The 21,962-nt window shown below is 42.5% G+C and overlaps 1 protein-coding gene across 5 annotated transcripts in view; it reads left to right on the forward strand.

Moving 5' to 3' along the window:
* The window catches only part of MTHFD1L (methylenetetrahydrofolate dehydrogenase (NADP+ dependent) 1 like), a 174,146-nt gene that overhangs the window by 104,696 nt on the left and 47,488 nt on the right, over positions 1–21,962 (forward strand). For all 5 annotated transcript variants that reach the window (XM_043456896.1, XM_043456899.1, XM_043456897.1 and 2 more), the window contains 4 exons: positions 775–875; positions 1,425–1,602; positions 16,359–16,466; positions 18,604–18,756. In XM_043456896.1, the coding sequence (XP_043312831.1) occupies positions 775–875; positions 1,425–1,602; positions 16,359–16,466; positions 18,604–18,756 (540 nt within the window). The remainder of the gene's footprint in view (positions 1–774; positions 876–1,424; positions 1,603–16,358; positions 16,467–18,603; positions 18,757–21,962) is intronic.

Consider the following 21,962-nt stretch of genomic DNA (forward strand, 5'->3'; position numbering starts at 1 on the left):
CCTTAAGGGAATCTTTTCAACCCAGGGATTGAACCCAGGTCTCGCGCATTGCAGGCAGATTCTTTACCGTCTGAAGCCCGTATGAAAGCTTATACCCATGTATTCTTGTGATGACTTGCAGATTTTGATTGACTGGCAGCAGTACCTCTTAGCTCCTACAGGTGGCACCATGAATTTGAGCAGAGAGTAGCTGGACAGGGCTGTCACCCTCCAGGGACCTTATGCCTTCTTGTCCACCAGCCCACAGAGCGTGGGCATGTTGCTGATGTGTTGGCTGCCAGTCAGCAGCAGAAATAGCTGCCTGGCTGGAGACCCAAATATGCCATTGGATCTAGAATAATTTTAGACTTTATTTGGAAAATGAGCCTCCTCCTTCTGCAGCCATCTTTTCTTGGAGGGAAAATAAAAAAAAGACTTAGGGCTTTCTTGCATAGCTTCCAGAACAATAAAGTAAGCATATGCTGTGCTTAGTCGCTCAGTCATATCTGACTCTTTGCGACCCCGTGAACTGCTGCCCACCAGGCTCCTCTGTCCACGAGGATTCTACAGGCAGGAATACTGGGGTGGGTTACCATGCCCTCCTCCAGGGGATCTTCTCAACCCAGGGATCAAACCCAGGTCTCCTGCATTGCAGGCAGATTTCTTTACCGACTGAGCCACCAGGGAAGCTAAAGTGAGCATAGATGGAACAAAACCTACCAGAGTGGGCCTGCCATTGTCATTTGGCAGGTTTAATGGGAGGTGATACTATGCAGGGGTCTGGTTTTCTTACAGAACCTCCAGCTGGTGGCAGACGGCTGCTGTAACCTGGAGAAGCAAATTCAGATCGCTCAGCTCTTTGGGGTCCCTGTTGTTGTGGCTCTGAATGTCTTCAAGTAAGTCAAGCGTCCTACTTTAAATGTGGGCATATCACTGGGCCACCCTGTGAAGTACATTTGTGTTTTGAGGATTTGGGGGCTTTTCTGTGCTTCATCTAAAGTATAGAGAAATACTCTACTCATTCTATTTGTTTGTTTGGTTTTCTTTGGATTGGTTTTACTTTAGCAGATGTGTTCTCAAATATTAGCAGGGAAGTGAAATCTGTAAAGTAAGTTACCATTTCTTTCGCTTTTATTAGTAGTAGTATTATTATTAATTCTGACCAGCATTTCTTACTGAAAGACGATGGATGATCAAAGGGATATGCTATGGAATTTTCTCAATAAAACCTTTAACAACTTGAAATATTTGAGTCAATAGTTGGAGAGGATATTTCCCTCCATTCTTTACTTAAGATCTGATTTATTTAAGCACAATGTAACCACTTTTGATGTTTAAAATATATTCAGTGTTTGGGAACAAAGTTCTGTATAAGCAGTTAGTCTTCCTTTGAAAACATCGCTAAATGAATACAGATGCAAAACCACAAACATATCCATCACCAGGACCGACACCCGCGCAGAGATCGACTTGGTGTGTGAGCTTGCGAAGCGGGCCGGCGCCTTTAATGCAGTCCCCTGCTATCACTGGTCGATCGGTGGGAAAGGGTCAGTGGACCTGGCTTGGGCTGTGAGAGAAGCTGCAAGCAAAGAAAGTCGCTTCCAGTTCCTGTATGATGTGCAGGTAAGATCCAGCACAATGATGATGATGATATGCCAGGCCAGTGCTGAGAGCTTTGCACAGGTTGTCGCAGCAGCTGCAGATAAGGATTAACAGAAGGGTGAAGAGGCTGAACTGACAAGGTCCAGCTCCTTGGGACCCCAGATCTTTGGCCCCTAGCCTGTATTCTACACTCGGTGCAGAGGGGCTTTGGAGTATAGGGTTCAACGGGGTTTGCACAGGAGCAAGACTTCTGAGCAACTTCATTGTTGTTGTTCAGTCGCTCAGTAATGTCTGACTCTTTGCAACCCCATGGACTGCAGCACGCCAGGCTTCCCTGTCCTTCACCATCTCCTGGAGCTTGCTTAAACTCATGTCCATTGAGTCAGTGATGCCATCCAGCCATCTCATCCTCTGTCACCCCCTTCTCCTCCTGCCTTCAGTCTTTCCCAGCATCAGGATCTTTCCCAGTGAGTCGGCTCTTGGCATCAGGTATTCAAAGTATTGGAGCTTCAGCATCAGTCCTTCCAGTGAATATTCATGATTGATTTCCTTTAGGATTGACTGGTTTGATCTCCTTGTAGTCCAAGGGACTCCCAAGAGTCTTTTGCAGCACTATAGTTCAAAAGCATCAATTCTTCAGCTTTCGTCAGTTCAGTTTAATTCAGTCGCCCAGTTGTATCTGACTCTTTGCAACCCCATGAAATTTGGCCGTCATCATGCTTGGGAAATCATGGGCAGTATTTTCTTTGTCTGTTTCTGTTAAAGTCCCTTTGCATCGTGGTTTTCTTGAGCTATTAAATATGTCTAATATATATTTTTTCTAATTTTTGCATTGTGGTAGAACACATATAACATTAAACTGACCATCTTTTCCATTTTTAGGTGAATAGTTCACTAGTGTTAAGTAGCCTCACATTGTTGTACAACCACCATCTCTCTCCATAGGTCTTTTCGTCTTGCAAAACTCTGTACCCCTCAAACACTATAACATTTCGTTTTTCCTTCTCCTTTATTCCTGGCTGTCCCATGCCAGTGAAGCCATAGAATATGTCCCTTTTTTGACTGGCTTATTCACTGTCTCAGTCCTTTCAGGCTGCTATGAGGAATATCATAGTATTGGGTGGATGCGTAAACAGCAGAGATTTATCACTGATACTTTTGGAAGCTGGGATGTCTGAGATCAAGGCATAAGCAGATTGGATGTCTGGCGAGGGCCTTCTTGTTGTTTCTTAGATGGCAGTCTCCTCACTGTATCGTCATGTGGTGAAAGTGGGGAGGGATCTTGCTAGGTTGTCTTTTATAAGAGCACTAATCCCATGCATGAGGGGTGCACCCACATGACCTAATCACTCCAGGGCCTAACCTTCTAGTTCAGTTCAGTTCAGTTCAGTCACTCAGTCATGTCCGACTCTTTGCAACCCCGTGAATCACAGCACTCCAGGCCTCCCTGTCCATCACCAACTCCCAGAGTTTACTCAAACTCATGTCCATCGAGTCGGTGATGCCATCCAGCCATCTCATCCTCTGTCATCCCCTTCTCCTCCTGCCCCCAACCCCTCCCAGCATCACGGTCTTTTCCAATGAGTCAGCTCTTCACATGAGGTGGCCAAAGTATTGGAGTTTCAGCTTCAGCATCAGTCCTTCCAATGAACACCCAGGACTGATCTCCTTTAGGATGGACTGGTTGGATCTCCTTGCAGTCCAAGGGACTCTCAAAAGTCTTCTCCAACACCACAGTTCAAAAGCATCAAATTTTTTGGCACTCAGCTTTCTTCACAGTCCAACTCTCACATCTGTACATGACCACTGGAAAAACCATAGCCTTGACCAGACGGACCTTTGTTGGCAAAGTAATGTCTCTGTTTTTTAATATGCTCTCTAGGTTGGTCATAACTTTCCTTCCAAGGAGTAAGCATCTTAATTTCATGGCTGCAATCACCATCTGCAGTGAGTTTGGAGCCCAAAAATAATAAAAGTCTGACACTGTTTCCACTGTCTCCCCATCTATTTCCCATGAAGTGATGGGACCAGATGCCATGATCTTAGTTTTCTGAATGTTGAGCTTTAAGCCAACTTTTTCACTCTCCTCTTTCACTTTCATCAAGAGGCTTTTTAGTTCCTCTTCAGTTTCTGCCATAAGGGTGGTATCATCTGCATAATCTTCTAGTAACATCAGCGTAATCACTCCCAAAGGCTTTACATCCTAATATACCATCCCACTGAAAATTAGGCTTCAACATACCAGTTTTGGGGGGACAGAAACATTCAGTCTATAGCCCTTACTTAGCATAATGTCCTCAAGGTTTATCCATGTTATTGCGTATGTCAGAACTTCCTTCCTTAAGGCTGAACAACAGTCCGTTGTGTGTTTATGCCCTTGTGTCTGTCAGTGGCCAGTTGGGTTTCTTCCCCCTCTTGGCTGTTATAAATAATGCTGCTTGCTGCTATGAACATGCATGTAAAACTGTGCTTCCAGTTCTTTAGGGTATATATGCTGAAGAGGAGTTGCTGGATTGCCTAGTATATTTTTAAACACAGCTGCGTAATGAGCATTCAGTCAGCATATCTGAACTTCCCAGGATCTCAGTCTTCTCCATTCATCTTTGTTCCTACCCAAACATCTCCATTCTAAATCTGCTGGCTCCAGCTCTGGCTGTTGGATTTGTCCTCTTAGGTAGCCCTTGATTGCTGGAGTTCTCAGCCTTAACTGGTGGCTTCTGCCATCCCTGCATTCCTTATTCTGTTGGTCTTGAGTCTAGAGTTACATCATCAAAAACGTGATGATAGCTCAACGGCTGGGGAGGGCTTGTCGTGTGCCAGGCATATGGGCCTTTGTGCTTGTTAACTTCTTTAGTCCTTACTTCCCTGCTTTCCCCTCATTTTACATATAAGGAAACAAACAATTGTCAGGAAACAGACCATCACCCAACTCTGATCAAGAACCATACTGAGTGGCAATGGCAGATTTTAATGATTTCACACTCACAAACAGTGGCTCTTTCAGGGAAACCATCCAAGGTGAAAAGAAGGTCAGTAAACAGAAGCAGTATTTTGTGAGTTACGCTATCTTCGACATGCACTAACCCTAAGATCAACCCTTTTCCTTCCCACCAATATTAAAAATTTTTGTTCTAAATTCCCATTCCTTGTGAAGATGATGCTGTTAAAATGTCTGCTCTTCTGTGAAAAGCGGATTGATTTTATAACAATGTTGCCTCAATATTTGGTAGAATTCTTGCCTCCTTTGCACACATGCTCTATAACACAGAAATTAGATTTGAGCTGCATAATTGCTTCTTATGCAGTTCAGCCTTTTATCGCTTCATGACAGATTATGAAAGGAGACTCTCTCCCTAATAGCTCTGTCCCTCATGCTGACAAGTCCATTTTAGATCATAGAAGACCATTTACAATCTTGTAACAGTGTAGAAATCTGAGGTCACCAATGCAGGTAGTAACAGAATTTAAGCTCCCCCCACCCACCTTCCACCAGATTTCTTGCATAGTCAGTGTTAGTGAACCTTTATGGACTAAGTAATGCTTTTCTAAGTTTTATTTAAGTAATAGTTTTTTTGAAACCCTTTTAATTCCTTTCATTTTATTTTTTCCCCATGACTAACCCTTTGATGCTTGATAGCTCCATAGGGAGGTATGAGACTGCCCTACAGGAAAAAAAGAAGTGATTAAAATACTTTTGGATGAAACAGCCTAATAAAAGAAACACCCTGCTGCCTTTGCTTCTTTGTACAAACGGGGTTTCTGTGTATCACCCCAGACTGTATTCCACCCAGAATGTATTGGGTGCAGGATTGATGGCATCTTATTTCCTGCTCCAGCCCCACCCCCATCTTATGTTACGGAAGAAAGACAGCTGAGCTGATTGAATCAGAAATAGTGTAGGAGCACAGGGCATGATTGCTTCCGTGTGGGAAGTAGAAATCATCTCAAAACCCCAAATGGAAAGAGGAACAGCTCGAAAGAAAAAGAAACACCTGGCCCCAGAGACACCGTGAAGCCGGACGACTCCCAGAGTCTGTGGCTTTCTGATGACGTATCCTTTAGTTAAAGCGAAAATCAAGCTGCTCTTCGGACCCAGGAGTCTGTGCCAACCTGTCGAAAATTGAGGGATGCAACCACTGTTCTTTACAGAGCAATTCTGCATGTCTTTCACCGGAGTAGCTTCTAATTCAAGAGCAGGCAACTGTTGTTCACGTTACAGAGGAAGCTGTTGATTAATTCAAAATTATAATTTTTTAAAATATAGACTAAGGGGCAGTGGCCTAATTGCTCAAAGGAAGTTTATCATGCATGAATAAATATATTTAATATACTGCCTCATTTTCTTTCACCCCTTAAGGATGATCACAGTATCCTGTCCTTTTAAGAAGCTATTAGAAGTCCCCACCAAAACCCATCTTCTCTCAGACTTTTTCTTTTCTATTATTGCTTTTGACAGTCTATCTTTACAGTTTACAGAATAATGTCTCTATATCTGTAAGCATCCAGGAAAATGCTATAGCAGAAAAAGGAATCTGTATTTAACACTTTATAAGCTAACAAATTTCTCTGCCATGCTTTATTTCAAGTATATCTAATCCATTTCTGTGGGATGTGTGAGCTCAACTCTGCTTTTTAAATGGGTAAACGAGATCTTGGAGAAGGTGAGGGACTTGCCCCATGATGAAATGGACACTTGATGAAAGACGTAACATCATAGTTTAAAGGGGTAAGACTTTGAGTACATGAGAACTGAGTTTAAATCTTGGCAGTGCCTTACCGTGGAGGTAAACGTGGGCAGTTCTTCAAGTCTCAGCTTCCTTATCTATAAAATAGTGTCTGATATTGACATCAACTTCACCCTGTTGCTGTGAGGACCAAATGAAATGTCCCAGAGTGAAATGCTGGGGCATGGGAGGCTGGGGATCTAAGTTAGCTCTTCCTTCTGTCGCTTCACTTCAGAGGGGCTTTCCTGAATTGACTTTCAGGAATTGTCCTGTAACTCAGGTAACTTTGTCAGACTCCAGGGTTGGTGTCCTTTCCAAGTAGTTTAAACCCAGCAGTTAGAAGCTCCCAGGGCACCAGGAAAAAAGACATCCCCTAATTAAAGCCAGACATTTAGCCATCTTTTTCCATTAGAATTGGGAGCTGTTAGTGATTTAATAAAATCTCAGTTGCTTTTGCAAAGGATACATGGCACCAAAAGTCTGTCTGAATATTGTTTGTTACATCAGGAGTGCGGGTTGAAAACTCTCCACATCCCTTCGCATCCTTCCTCTAACTTCACAAACACCATGAGGTGCAGCCTTGACACCAAGAGAGATGGTGTTTGTTTTTGTTTAAAGGTCTTTCCTGTTCCTTGTGTGAAGCCAGGCTCTTGATCACAGCGGGGCTGGAATCAGGGGAGATCCAAATGGACCAGGAAAACTGTCTAGGACCATGCCAGCACCAAGGATTTCTGCCCTGTTGCACTTGCACTGCCTGTGTGTTTATGAGTGTCTTCTCCCCTGCTGGCATACGTTTGGGGGATATAGGAATTGGTTGGTTATTGAGGAATTATGTATTTTCTATTTCTTAAGGATTCAGATCAGTTTGGGGGTAGGTTTTTGATAGATATCCTTTTAGTTGGACACTGGGCATTTGCAGCCAGAACCTCAAATTTTGTTAAGGAAATGAATAAAAATACATGTGTATAAGTACTTGTATATATGTGTATAGAATATATGTGTGTATGGTAGTGGTGGTTTTTTTAAATATGGTAACAAAAAAATATTCCTAATGTGAAATTCCCTGTTTTTATCATTTTTAAATGTACCGTTCTGTCTATTTAGAATATATAAAAATGTATATGTTCATACTACATATAGAGTTTTAATTCATAGAATTTTAAAATTTGAAATGATTGTTATGTACATCCCTCTGTGCCTTTTGTGTTTCACAGTAATTGCTCAACAACAGTTTTGAGGAGAAGGGATGACCGTTCTTTTCATGCCCTTGTTTGTCCCTCTTCTGTCATCTCCTTGTCAAGGCCTTGGCCTCCCTTGGCTCTCTCCACCCTGTCCTCAGACCTGCCCTTGGTCTGCCTCTTTCCACGAGAGCTTTTTTCAGCTCTCTCCTTTATAGCCCTTATGTGCAACTGAATATCAGGCAGATTTTATAGGAAGCTGCCCTCAGATTTCCAGTGACTGGAGAACCTCGTTCAGAGTCCAGTCTCCCCCTGCGCTCTCTTGCTCTCCTTTCTTATTTATGGGGAAGCTCTGGTTCTCCAGCCTGCACTGCCTCTAGCCCCTCCCTCATCAGCTTCATCTCCCCTTACCTCTTCTTCATGATTCAGCTCCAAGTTCCCACACCGCCTCCATACCACACCGTTTTGCAAACACACCTCAGATCTCTATCAAAGCTAGATTCTTCTCCAGCACTGGCGTCTAGGTTCCCTGCCCAGTCTCCTTTGGTCTCACTCACCTCCTTGGCCTACCGGCTGCCACACCTGTCTTTCTTTGGCACATCTCTTCAGATCTGAATCTGTTGTTAGATACAGGCCAACTTTCTCAAGGCGTCTTACTCCGGGCTTTGTGATTCTGGCAGACATCGCCCAGCTTAATCCCCTAGAGGCTAGAAATAGCATCTGATGAGAGTGGTCTATACCCGTTTCACTTGTGCATGTCACAGAGATTCCTATAATTTCATCTAAGTGCTTTCTTGTAACTTGTAAAAATGGAGTGTCACTGTGGTGGAAGCTTCTAGAATTGCATTATATCATCCAAAATTATGGGCCAAGCAAGAAAGACAGGGATGTAAAATGAATCATCATTGTCCCACCTCCAGTTAGCCAGTCACTTTCTGCCTCACTCTATCCATCCTCTGAATTTTCTGACTTAAATTCAGATGACCTGAGACCACTCAATAAGGGTGCGTGATTGATCAGTCACTCAGTTGTGTCCAACTCTGCGGCCCCATGGGCTATAGCCCGCCAGGCTCCTCTCTCTATGGGATTTCCCAGGCAAGAATACTGAAGTGGGTTGCCATTTCTTACTCCAAGGGATCTTCCCGACCCAGGTATCAAACCCACATCTCTTGTGTCTCCTACATTGGCAAGCGAGTTCTTTACTACTATGCCACCTGGGAGGCCCAGTAGGAAAAGAATCCATTTTCTCGGCCTGAAAATCTAGCAACATTATTTAAATGTTATGACAAGTATATTAAAGACTACTTTAGGATTTGGGGAGGAAATCACTCAAAACAGCACAGGCTTCCAATCACCTAGAATCTGAGAGGTTAGGGATTTGTTTTAGCCATCATTTTATTTCAGAAAATGATTTCTTTTTCTTTTCATGAAAGTAGTTTACTCCCCGCTTGAGTGAAACTTTTTAATCTTAGACTAGAAGATTTTTCTTTGGCATCACAGCTCCAGTAGATGAACTAGGGAAATATGACTCCTTCCTATGAAAATGGAGCCTAAGCTTCACCTCATGTCCGTTCCTATGAGTCTCTCAACACGCTGAGGTTTGTGAGTAACTTTGTGCAAGGAGGAACATCAAATGTGTCGTAAAAATACACGAACATCATTAGGCCAAGCAAGTGCTCAGGCCACTACCAGCCCTTCCCCCTCCTGTGGGTGAGATCATTAAATCGCATGTTCCTCTATTTTCCTTTGGTGTTACTGTTACGTTCTACTTAAGTCTATACAAGCCCAGGAGACTACTCAATAACCTAAAAGAATTTGAGAAAGAATGCATATATGTATATGTATAACTGAATCTACCTAGTGGTTCTTTGCCAAGCAGGAGACGTAAGAGATGTGGGTTCCATCCCTGAATTGGTAAGATCCCCTGGAGAAGGGAATGGCAACCCACTCAAGTATTCTTGCCGGGAGAATCCCATGGATGAGGGAGCTTGGTGGGCTATGGTCCATGGAGTCACAAAGAGTTGAACATTTAAAATTAAAAAGCAAAACAAAGCCAAAATAATGAAATAAGCACTTTTAAATTTTTTAATTTTTAAATAAAAGTAAATTAAGGATTAATAAAAAGAGAACCATAGTGAGGAAAAATCCTCAACTAGTAATAAAAATATAAAATTTTCCACTAGATGAAACAAAATTCAAATCAGTATTCAGTTAGCATATTTTAAAACAAGGCACTATATTAATATCACTTGAGGTTGCACTGTTAGACACTATGCTGACTCATATTTGGCTTTATGAAATATAGTCCTCAAGATGTCCATCTACAGTAAATTGGACAGTCAGAATTCCTGTGACCCGAAATAAATCAAACTGAAGTCAAAACAGATAAACAAGAACGAGTATACAAAGTCACTCTTGTGATGTGAATGTGAATTCGTTATCATCATCATTTCACATGGGCAAATGTGGGCTTTCTGGCGATGAGCCTCTCTTCATTTCTCAGACCCCAGCTATGTCTACCTTGCATTCTGGTTTTCTTAGGAGAGTGAGTTTCCTCTGGGATTCTTCTGGACTGACTTGTTGCTCAGGACCGATGGGCCGGCAGAGCTAGCCACTTGGGGAGCTGACTCATGGCCGTCGGCACGTACACCTTGGGTAGCTCAGATATGCTGGTTTCCAGCCAAGGACATGCTTTGTGTTAAAGATCAAAAGGCTCTGTAGTTCTCCGACACAACGCAGAGCTGCTCCCGTGACACTAGGGGGAGTGTTGTAAGGAAGCTCCTGGTGTAAGGTGGGTTCGTCTTGTTTACCTTTATTGAAAAACAGGAAAGGCCACGCACCAAATTACACTTTATTTTCCCCAAGTCTAGCAGATTCATGTTTTTTTTTAATTGAGGTATAGTTGATTTACAATGTTAGGTTAGTTTCTGGTATACAGTGGAGTGATTCAAGTATACATATATGTTCTTTTCAGAATCTTTCCTACTATTGGTTATTATACAATGCTGAGGGTTTTCCAGGTGGTACAATGGTAAAGAATCCTCCTGCCAATGCAGAAGATGCAGGTTCGATTGCTGGGTTGGGAAGATCCCCTGGAGAAGGGAATGGCAACCCAGTCCAGTATTCTTTCCTGGGAAATCCCATGGACAGAGGAGCCTGGCAGGTTACAGTCCATGGGGTCGTAAAGAGTCGACACGACTGAGCGACTTAGCATGATTATGTACATGCATGTGAAGGAACTGTCTGAAACCAGAGGAAGAATTACCTGAGAGGATTAGAGAAAACAATAATTAGGACTGAGAATCATTTCTATGGGGTCACAAAGAGTCAGGTACGACTGAGCATCTGAATACACACACACTTAACGATGTTGAATATAGTTCCTTTTGCTATATAGTGGAACCTTGTTATTTATCCATTTTATAAATAGCAGTGTGTGTGTGTTTATCCCAAACTCCTAATTTATTCCCTCCATCCTTCCCTTCTCCTGACTGTAAATTTGTCTTCTTTGTCTATGCCTCTTTCTGTTTTGTAAATGAGTTCATTTGCATGTTTTTTAGATTCCACATCTGTGATATATGGTTTTTGTCTTTTTCTGTCTGATTTACTGCACTTAGTACAATAGTCTCTAGGTCCATCCATATTGCTGCAAATGGCATTATTTCAGTCATTCTATGGCTGGGTAATATTCCATTGTATGTGTGTATATGACATCTTTATCCATTCGTCTTTTGATGGACCTGTAGGAGGTTTCCATGTCCTGGCTGTTGTGAGTAGTGCGACAGTGATCACTGGGGTGCACTTATCTTTTCAAATGAACATTTTCTCAGGATATACAACCAGGAGTGGGTTTCCTGGCTCATCTGGTAGTTCTGTTGTTCGTTGGTTTTTGTTTTTTTTTCTGTTGTTAGTTTTTTAAGGAAACTCCATTCTGTTCTCCACAGTGGCCAGCAGCTTCATTTTTAACTTTTGTTCCATTTCACTTTCTTTTTGTCCATTTTCTTCTCACCAAAAAAAAAAAAATTAAAATTTAAGTCACTGCTTTTCTGGAGTTCATTCCACTAAAAAGCAGGTCTTAAACAAGGTAATGATCCCAGAGGTCTTTTCAAGAAAGATAATGTCATCTATCTTTGAGTAGCTCAGCTTCTATGAGCCTGGATCACCCCATCAACACTATGAATGTGGTGAAGGGTGAAGCCTCCAGCCTTCCTTCCTGGGGTCACTCAGCCAGGGTTCCAGGTGGGCAGACTCTAAACGAGAAACTGTAGATAATATGACCCCCAGGTAGGGTTTCTTTCTAGAGCTGTGCTGCCCACGCCATAGCCACTGGTCACAGGAAGCTATTGAAATTTGAATTAACTGAAATTAAGAAGTCATTTCCTCATTTCGGCTACTTAATAGTTACATGAGGCAGGTGGCTTCCGGCCTGGAAAGCGTGGTTGTAGACCATTGCCATCCTTATAGAAATTTCCATCAGAATACTCTGTTCCAGAGTATTTTGGCTGTTTTTATATATTTTAGAGGTTTGGGAGGAAATTAATGTACAGTTATATTCTTGGTGAAGATGGAGATTTAACATAGTCTTAATTCAAAATGATCCAAGATCGTGGTATAGACACCAGACTTTGTGAAGTAGCTTATGAGTATATTGAGAAATTGTGCATAATAGAATAGTCACTCTTTCCAGAAGAGGCCTTATGTTTGCCACCATTCCCACCTTGAGGCGTGCCTTTCATCTTGTGTGAAATAATCTTTCCATTTATTGCTTATTAAAATCTTTCACATCCTTTAAGCACCACTCAAGTTCCTGCCAGCCTTATGCTGATCTCCATGCCTTCCCGTGCAGTCAGTGACCTTCTGACTTTCCTAGTAACGTATATGCAGAGCCTTTATCACTCGCTCCAATCCGTCATATTTTACTGTGTCATCGTCCCCACCCCAACAGGCATTCTTTGTACACCAAACCCCTGAAGTTCTTTGTACACCATGATATCTTGAAAGTACTTGGCGTAGCTGGCTGTTCATTTGGCAGATGTTTTTGGAGTGGCTGCTGGTTGAAGGCCACTATCCTAGACATCAGGGATATGAAAAGGGAAGAGGTGATAAACAGATAAATTTGTGGTATTTAGGGAGTTGGAGGAAAGCCAGGGATGATGAATACATATCCATGTATTATTTAATTTTACCGTTTTATTTATTTTATAAAAACTATCACTGAAAACAGAGCAGTACAAGGGAATATCAAGTTCAGATCAAGATCACTGGACTGAACTTGACTTTCTTTTATCTTTAAAGATAACACTTCTCCCCCAAATCAAGCAGAGAAACAGCAGGGAGTTCCTTGCCTGCTGAAACAACATAAAGAGATTATATGCAATGGAGCTACCTTATTGGTGCAGTTTTTAGTTTGTTAAACGCAAAAGTTGTGTTAGCAGAGACACGGGTTTCATCTCTGGGTCGGGAAGATCCCCTGGAGGAGGAAATGGCAACCCACTCCAGTATTCTTGCCTGGAGAATTGCATGGACAGAAGAAGGAGCCTGGCAGGCTATAGTCCATAGGGTCACAAAGAGTAAGACATGACTGAGCTGCTAAACACACATACATAATCTTTTATCACTGTTGCACCACCTGGAATCCTTGCTTCATCAACAGGAAGTTCAGAAAATATTTATTCATTTATTCAACTGTGTATTGAGACCCTACCCCAGGGGCTCAATCCCACCTCTAGGTGAACAGGAGGTGGTCCTGGACCTCAAAGAGTTTATAGGCTATTCTCAATTCTTCAGCGAATAAATGTGAAATCTTTTAAAAATGACCCTCAAGTTTTCTCTAACCCAGTCTCAACTTGACACTCTTGTGGTCATTCGTTTGCAAGAAGCCTGGAGCCATCCCAGGCTTACCCTGAACTCAGACTGAGTAAGGCAGCTCTGGTTATTATAGCTTTTCCTTAACCATTTCTGTCCTTTCCTTATCTCTGCTGTCCTGGAAAATAATTATCATTTCTTTCTAGGTTTGTCCCATCTAGAGGTAAATATTTCTTTTCTGATTTTTCTTATGACATGGTTTACAAAAGGTGCTTTGCCATCCAGTAGATTGAGTAAGCTGGATCCTGGCACTGTTACCATTTAATGTTCATCATTGTGCCCCAAGAGAGTGTGGACGTTGCTAGTGGCTATTTGCTGCCAGACCCTGCTGAATCTCTGGTCCTGTATGACACCCAGGTCAGAGTGTTACACGGCCATCAGAGAGCAGAGAAGAGAGCACGCACGTGTGCTTGAGGAAGGTCAGTGTAGATTTCTTGGAGATGTTGGTCTTTGAGATAGATCTTAGAGTGAGCCCTCAGGGAATTTTAGCAGAGGTTGATCTTGAGTTTATCTTACTTGGGTGCCTTTTAGGAAAGTTAGACTTACTGTAGAGGGTATATTAAGAGTGAAGAGGCCAGTAATGAAGCTTTCGTGGTAGGCGAGACCATTAACATCCCAAGCAGGAGCTCTGGAAGGATCATCTTACCCACAGCCTCCCCTACACTTGATAGTCACAGACTTTCAGTTTCATTCATCTCATGGGTGTGAGTTGGTTTTTCATCATTTTAATTTGCTTTTCCTTGAATACTAATGAGATTGGGGATTTTTCATATTGTTACTGGTTACTCTCTCAACCAGTATTATATATGTCTGTCTTTTCTTGAATTTGTGGAAGTTTTATGCATTCTAGTAACCAGTCTTTTAAGTATTTGCATGTATCTTCTTCTACACTGTTCTTTATGCTCTGTTCTTATTCCTGATGTCTTTTTTAATACAAGAAATTTAGAATTTTGATGCCAAATCCATAAGCCATTTACTTTAAGGTATAGTCTGTCATTGAAGAGATCCTTCCCTCCTTTAGGGTCATAAAGTTCCCCAGTTTTTTCCCTTAGTATGTAAAGTTTTAATTTAGAAGGCTTTGCCTGTGTCCCATATTGGACTTACCTGGGGGCCTGGTGTGAGGTAGGAATTTCATTTTGTTTCTCTCCAGCCAGATGTCAGTCGGAGGGTCAGCCCTGGCCCTGTTCCGTGACGTGTCTACCGTATGCTGTCCCACACCTGCTGAGGTGTCCTCATGTGTTCTTTCTTATCTCAGCGTGACTAGCCATCTTGTCCTGCACTGATACCACATGGAATTCATTAGCGTAGTTTTATAGTGTGATTGATACCCATATGGTAGGCCTCGTACCTTTGTTCTTTTGGTTTTATTTATTTATGAAGTTATCTTACCTATTTATGCCATTAATCTTCATTAGGAATTTTAAAATTGGTTGCCCAAGTAACACAAGTGCTTTTAGGATTTTTATTGGAATTGGATTGAACTAATAGATTGTTTGAGAGACCCGACCTCTATTCAGTATTGCATCTCCTCATCCATGAAGGAAAGTTTCTCTCCTCTTCTATGTCCTTCAGTGAAAGATCATAATGACCTGCACCTTAATTTCTTTATTCATTGAAACATTCAATATTTTAGCTGCAGACCACAGAGCACCTCTACAGTAATAAAAACTGTGGTAATGAAAAGCACATTTTAAAGCAGTTTGGGATTCTGTCCTATTGAGAAAGTAGAACAAACTTTTATTTTCTCCGGTTAGGTAACTCTCCCTCCTGTGTATATCAACAGTGATTCATGCAAATGTCCCATTTGCCACTGTCCAGCCAAGTCCTGGAGGTGGCCCACACGAGGCTTCTGCCCCTTGGCTGGTGTCAACTCAGTGAGCACTCGGTCCAGGAGCGTTTTACCAAATGGTAATCCACCAACTCCATTCATTACACCTATGTATTTCCTACCCACAGTAAAATTAGGAACAATTTTTTCAGATGCTTTGCTTAAATTAAGAATCACTTCATCTATGGAACATTCCTTTCCTAGTGAATCATCCTTGTTTCTTTTTTTTAAAAACTTTTTACAATTTATTTTTGGCCGTTCTGGGTCTTCATCGCTGCACAGACTTTTCTCTAGTTGCAGTGCATGGGCTTCTCATTGCCGTGTCTTCTCTTATGTAGCATGGGCTCTCGGATGCACGGGCTCAGTAGTTGCAGCTTGCGGGCTCTAGAGCAAAGGCTCAATAGTTATGGTGCCCAGGCTTGGTTGCTCCGAGGCATCTGGAATCTTCTCGAACAGGAATTGAACCTGTGTCTCCTGCATTGGTGGGCAGATTCTTTACCACTGAGCCACCAGGGAAGCCCTCTTGTTTCTTAAGAACAGTTTTAGTATTTTACCAGCAACCTATATCCAACATTATGGAAAATCTTTCCATTTCCTCCGCACACACTTTTTTGCCCATACCTAGCCTTCTCGGATTTCCCCCATTCTCCTGATGTCTCATCATTTGCTAAAGTGACACTGGGTTCAACCTCTAGTTTTCCAATAAAATGGTTAATCAGTCCAGCATTTATATTAAAATCTCAACCCATTCTTACTCATATAAAAAACCTATTTATTCCTTAGTATTATTACATTTAACTACCATATAACCCAAGTTGAGACCTACTTAAATATCAGCACTGTTTATTCAGGAGACTTTCATTCTAACATAAAAACCCTCAAAAAACACAGTAAAGGTACATTTTTTATAGAGATGTAATGAATAAAAGTGATTTAACTAGGTAAGTAGATAAGTAGCCTCTGGACTGGCTAAACACCTGAGGCTTGTTATTTGTGAGTTCATCTCTGATTTCAGTACATTAAGGATAAAAGAAGAAAAAGAGTTGCTTCAAATACTACAGTTGATGAGAAGGGAATCTGGTAGTCAATTTTAAGCAATTACAGAAAATCTCACTAGGCTTTCCATTAATTTTTTTAACCAGATGAAACTTAACATTTTTATTGTCGTTTGTGTTTCTCCAGCTTCCAATTGTGGAAAAGATAAGAACCATTGCCCAGTGTGTCTATGGAGCCAAAGACATTGAACTCTCTCCTGAAGCACAATCCAAAATAGATCGTTACACGGAGCAGGTAAAAGTTGTACTCTTAGGGAAAAAAATCCAGCTTAAGCTTTTGAAATTATTCACCCTGTCCTGAGAGCTGACATGTGTTCCACCAGTTGAATTTGGCTTAATCTACTGTGTGGTCTACAAAAATTAAGTTAATATCCTTGGATAGGATATTGACTGTAATTATGTTGAGAGGATATACCCTCTGACATACACATCATTGACTTTTGTGGTTATAAATGTATCTAATACAGGTTGTATCCATGTTTATCTGTGGTGTGTGATCTTTAGCCCCTACTTGTCGGCTAGGAACACTAAAACTGTTCTTGGGTGTGCAGCTGTGGAGTCAGACTTAAATGATCTGTAGTGCTTCCTCTTACTGTCTTAAAAGTTTTGGTGTGTTGCCAGGTTAGTCAAATAAGACTGCCATGCATAAAGATGGGGGCGTTTGGTGTCCTTTTTTATACAAGTGCTTCCTTGGCTTGGTGCTGAGACTGTCCACCGTGGGTGAAGGCTCCCTTCCCGTCTGCTATGCAGGTGACCAAGGTGCAGTAGCCTGAGTCTAGTCCTGTAATGGTTGTGTCCGATAGGCTCCGCTGAGTGTGTTCAGCCACCCTGACCAAAGGGGCCTTATGCCTCAAACATCCCCTCCAGTTTACTATGATCAATAGAACTCAGGGCACTTCAAGAGTTTGCTGGCAAAAGAGCTTCATGAGGAGTATCATTGATCTATTTTTTTCATCCCCCCCCCCAGCTCCTAAATTCTATTTTTAATGCATATTTAATATTTTGTCCTACGCTACCAGCTCTCACCAGAGTATTCTCCCAGATTTGGTAAGATAGTCAGCAATTCATTTCTTCTTAAAATTTTCCAAGAGCTTAGAGTGCCCTTGACTTGTATTTTTAAAAAAAATAAATGATTCCTAAATAGCACTGTACACACTGGCATTGTTCTGCAGTGAAATTTTCACTCATGTGCAATGAAATGAGTAAAATAAGGTCATTATCATGAGGGTTTTTTTTTCCTCCCATGAGTTTTTAATAATGCTATTTAAGGACTATTGTTAATTCTAATATTAGATCCTTCCTGACTTTTTTCTCAGGCTTAAAAACTTAGAAAGTAATAGGGTGATAGTACGTAGCATGCTGGGTTTTTTAAAAATATATTCTTAACTGGCAAACTTTTAAATTGGCAAGCCCTTATCAGTTCACAAAAATTGTTTCAATGTTTGATTGATCTCTGAAATCCCAAATTCTTGGCCCTGTTTCGGCAGAGCAATCTTGATTAAGCCCAGAAGAATTCTGATCAGTATCTAATAAGAGAACAGAGAGCAGCCCCACCCCACCCCTCAGTTGATAGTTCGATACAATTTTCCAAATAGTCCTAGGTTGAATCATAAGAAATTCTCTGTGGGTTACCTCTGGAGATTGCATTCCTTTTATCTCTGTCTGTCCACCCAGAGAATGTTCCTTAAAAGTTACGTGTCAAGTGTGTGGTTGCAATTAATCAGCCAAGTCTCTGAGGAGGCACTGTGTACCCTTAATCCGGACCAGGCTGCAAGGACACAGTCCTTTTTGTGAGACCCCACATGTGACTTCCTGCCCTTTCACCTTTGAAAACTCTGGGTCAGGCATCGCCTTTGGTCCTTAAAAATAAGAGGCTTAAATAGTGACCTCATCTCAGTTCCTATAATGTAATCGCAGATCAAATAGCCGTGATTCATAAAGCAACACAAAGCGGCCCTTTGCTTGCTGACAGGCGCCAAGAATGAGTGAACAGTGGGACTAAAAGCCTCATTACGGAGCCTTTCTCCAGATTACCTTTCTGAGTCCCGGATATTAATATCCTTGGAAAGTGGTTTCTACAGCTGCTGCTGCTGCCTTGCCGGCAAGGAGCCACCCTCCCTTCGAACACACACATAATGGTGCCTTTCTGTAACAAGAATTACCCAAAATAAGTAATAGACACCCTCAACCTGCCAGGTGATGATCAGGTGTAGCTGAGTTTCGCTCCCATCTTCTTGCTCAGTGAACGAGCAATAACAAGCACTACTGTGTGTGTGGATCTGAGCCGTGAGGGTTCTGGGGCGGGGGTGCAGGTCAAGTAAGTATAAAGAACATTTTTGCTCAAGGAACACTTTTCCTTGCCTTTCTTACAGGGATTTGGAAATCTGCCCATCTGCATGGCAAAGACCCACCTCTCCCTGTCTCACCAACCTGACAAGAAAGGCGTACCCAAGGGTTTCATTCTACCCATTAGTGACGTCCGGGCCAGCATAGGCGCTGGATTCATTTACCCATTGGTTGGAACGGTGAGTGTGTAACATCCTCCCAGAACCTGCCTGAGTCTGTGTTGTTATAACTCCTCAAATCCTTATGCTATGCGAATGCCTTGCAGCTCAGGTATTGGAAAGTAATTAATAGTATTTGCTATTTTCCTAAGTACTCTCTTCCACAATGAAAGACACACCTGCCATTGTGGTTTGGATTTTTATTTTCTTTAGATCATGTGTTTAGGACTCCTTGAATTATAAAATTAATTCTCCCCTTATAGAACATAGAAGAGAATAACTTGGGAGAATCCAGTCTGCTGTTGAGATGGGGGCAGGGGGGTGGCTCAGGTTCTGCTGGTTCTCCACGTCATTGTGCTCAGAATAATAAGACTTCACTGCAGTGGGATGAATGGAGGCCACCACCAAGTCCAAGAGACAGGACCAGCCCCCTGCCCCAAGGCTGGCAAATCAGTCTCACCCTCCACCTCTTTGTCAGGGCTGCCTTAGAAAATGAGTGAATCACATGAGTTCTCAGTTTTGACCTTATTCTGAGGGGACATTGTTGCTATGGGATGGTTATTGTTATTTCAAAGCTTCTCTTGGACAAAAGGGAGATAGGGCAGAAGTGGAAGCTTATCAAAGTACTTAAAACCCACGATGACGGCCTTAATACATAAAATGCCTCATTACAGCTACTCAGTGATGTGGTGGCTTCCCTTGGTAACCGTCAGTGACTGAAGTTTGTTTTCTCATCATGGGATGCTCTTGGATTAGATTGAGCAGAAAAATTCTTAATTGTCTCTGTTGTCGTCATTGCTGTTGTTACAAGCTGATCCAAGTCCAAGCAGGAAACATAACAATTTTTTTGAAATAAGCCAGGTGGCTCTGTTGTTTAAGCAATGGAGGGGGGTAAAAAATTCGTAATGAGGACAGAGTTGCTTGCCTTCATATTTGCATGTTTCATCTGATATTGGGCAAAATGTTTTCAATAAGCATTTCTTGAATTCTTAATGCCTGTGAGGCACAGAGATACTACACAGAGTAAATGTGAGACGCATAGGATTGAACAGCACAGAGGTGGGTAGAAAGTGTGATGATGATGACGTTGTTCAGTCGTTGAGTCGTGTCTGACTCTTTGCGACCCCATGGACTGCAGCACACCAGGCTTCCCTGTCCTTCACTATCTCCCGGAGTTTGCTCAAACTCATGTCCATTTAGTCCGTGATACCATCCAACCATCTCATCCTCTGTTGCCCACTTTTCCTCCCGCCCTCAGTCTGTCCCAGCATCATGGTCTTTTCCAGTGAGTTGGCTCTTGACATGTGGTGGGTTAAGTATTGGAGCTTCAGATGTTAATGTTAGCGGTTTAATGCCCTCAGGGCATAGGAGAGGCAACAGCTGTTTCTTACTGGTTGCGGGAATCAACCTCCAACAACTGTGGAAACAGTGAATTTTGAGTCAAAAGCACAGAGATACACGGTAGCCTTCCTGGGTTAGTCCAGTGTGCCTAGAGTTGGACAGAGGTTGAGAGATTGAGAAATGGAATTAGAGCAGCAAGGTCGATTCAAACGGTTAAGGATCTGAACTGCCATCTGAAAGACCTTGGATTTTATCTCATGCACCCTGGAGAGCTGCAGTAAGGTGGGTTTTGCACCTGGCTTTTATTCTTTTTCTTTCTTTCTTTATTATATTTATGTATTTATTTATTTGGCTATGCTGCTTGGTTTTCAGGATCTTAGTTCCCCAACCAGGAATTGAACCCTGGGGCCCCAGCTGTGAACGCGCTAATGTATCGCCCCTGGACTACCAGCGAATTCCCCTGGTTTTTGTTCTTATAAGAAGGCAAAGGGAAATGTCCAATTTATATTTTAGAAAAATAGCCCTGGTAGCAATGGGAGAGTGTTGAGAGGGAGGAGAACCAGACCGAGGGAGACATCGACCGAGTAAAGAGGTGATCAGGGTTAGCTCAGCAGCCACAGAAGAAGAGTAGCAGTGAATTCCAGACATATTGTGAAGGTAGCCACCTGCACGTGGGCGTAGGGGTCAGGACACTTCCAGTCTGACCACAGATGGTGAGGCTGTCTGGTGTGGAAGAAACGGTCAAGAAGTCGGGTTGGCAGGGCCAGAAATGCATCTGGCCTGGAGATAGAGAGCTGGAAGGGCTTATAGGATCTGTATAACATGATCTGTGAATCCATTAGAAACACAGACACAACATCCAGTAGAAAGGAACAGGTAGGAGGAAGGCCCTGAGAATCTTACGAATATACTTGAGGGTGGGTACTGGGGAGAAGCAGAGACCAGCATGAGAGAAATGAGAAGAGGGAGAGGATGGTACTCGAAAAACATCCGCGTTCACAGAGCCGACGGGGTAACAGGAGCCGCTGGGAGTCTGGAAAGACCCCTGGTAGGCGGCACAGGGTGACCACGGGGTCCACAGGAGCTGGTGATGGAGCCTCTCATTGAAGGTGGGGTAGCACCAGTGCTGGAAGAGGGAGAAGGGGTCAAGGAAAACAGGTTCCGAATGGTATCTTGGAAAGGGCTCGGCCGAAGGTAAAAAATAATCAGATCAGTGGTCCAGGGGAAGAGAGAGGAGGAGGGGACAGACTGCAGAAGGACACCAAGGACTTTTTAGCAGGTGATGGAAATATTCTGTATTTTAATTGTGGTTCCATGACACATATACATGTGTCAAAACTCATAGAGCGCCATGTTTTTTAAGGGTGAGTTTTATTGAGTGTAATTTAATCATACTTCACTTAACATAACCACCAGGAGAGCTTGCTTTGTATTCCTTAAAATGGCCTCAGTGATGGCAGCCACTTAGAGCCAGAGATCATCTGGGCTTCAGTCGGTGAAGGCCTTTGCTTAGGAGAAGAACACCCCTGGATGGTCCAGACTCAGACCAAGGAGCCGGGGCCACAAGGGTCCCAAAGAGCATGGAACAGTGGTCACCACAGAGGAGGGAATTAGCCAAGTTCATGACCTGTCCTGTCTTTTCCTGCACAGATCTGGGATCCCACAGTAGTTCTCCCAGCATTTCATTCATTCATTCAGGAAGCATGCACATGACTCTGTGGTCCCTGCTATGGGAAGCTCCAAAATAAAGCATCTTTCTCCACATCAGGCAGCTTACTGCTCCTGGTAGCTAGATGTGAAATTACCAAAGAAAATGGTTTGTTGTAAAAATTGTGAATCAGAAGATGACCCCTTCACGTGTCTCTGAGTATTTAATAGTCATTAAG

This window comes from Cervus canadensis, chromosome 33 (genome assembly GCF_019320065.1).
Source record: "Cervus canadensis isolate Bull #8, Minnesota chromosome 33, ASM1932006v1, whole genome shotgun sequence".
Classification (NCBI taxonomy): Eukaryota; Metazoa; Chordata; class Mammalia; order Artiodactyla; family Cervidae; genus Cervus; species Cervus canadensis.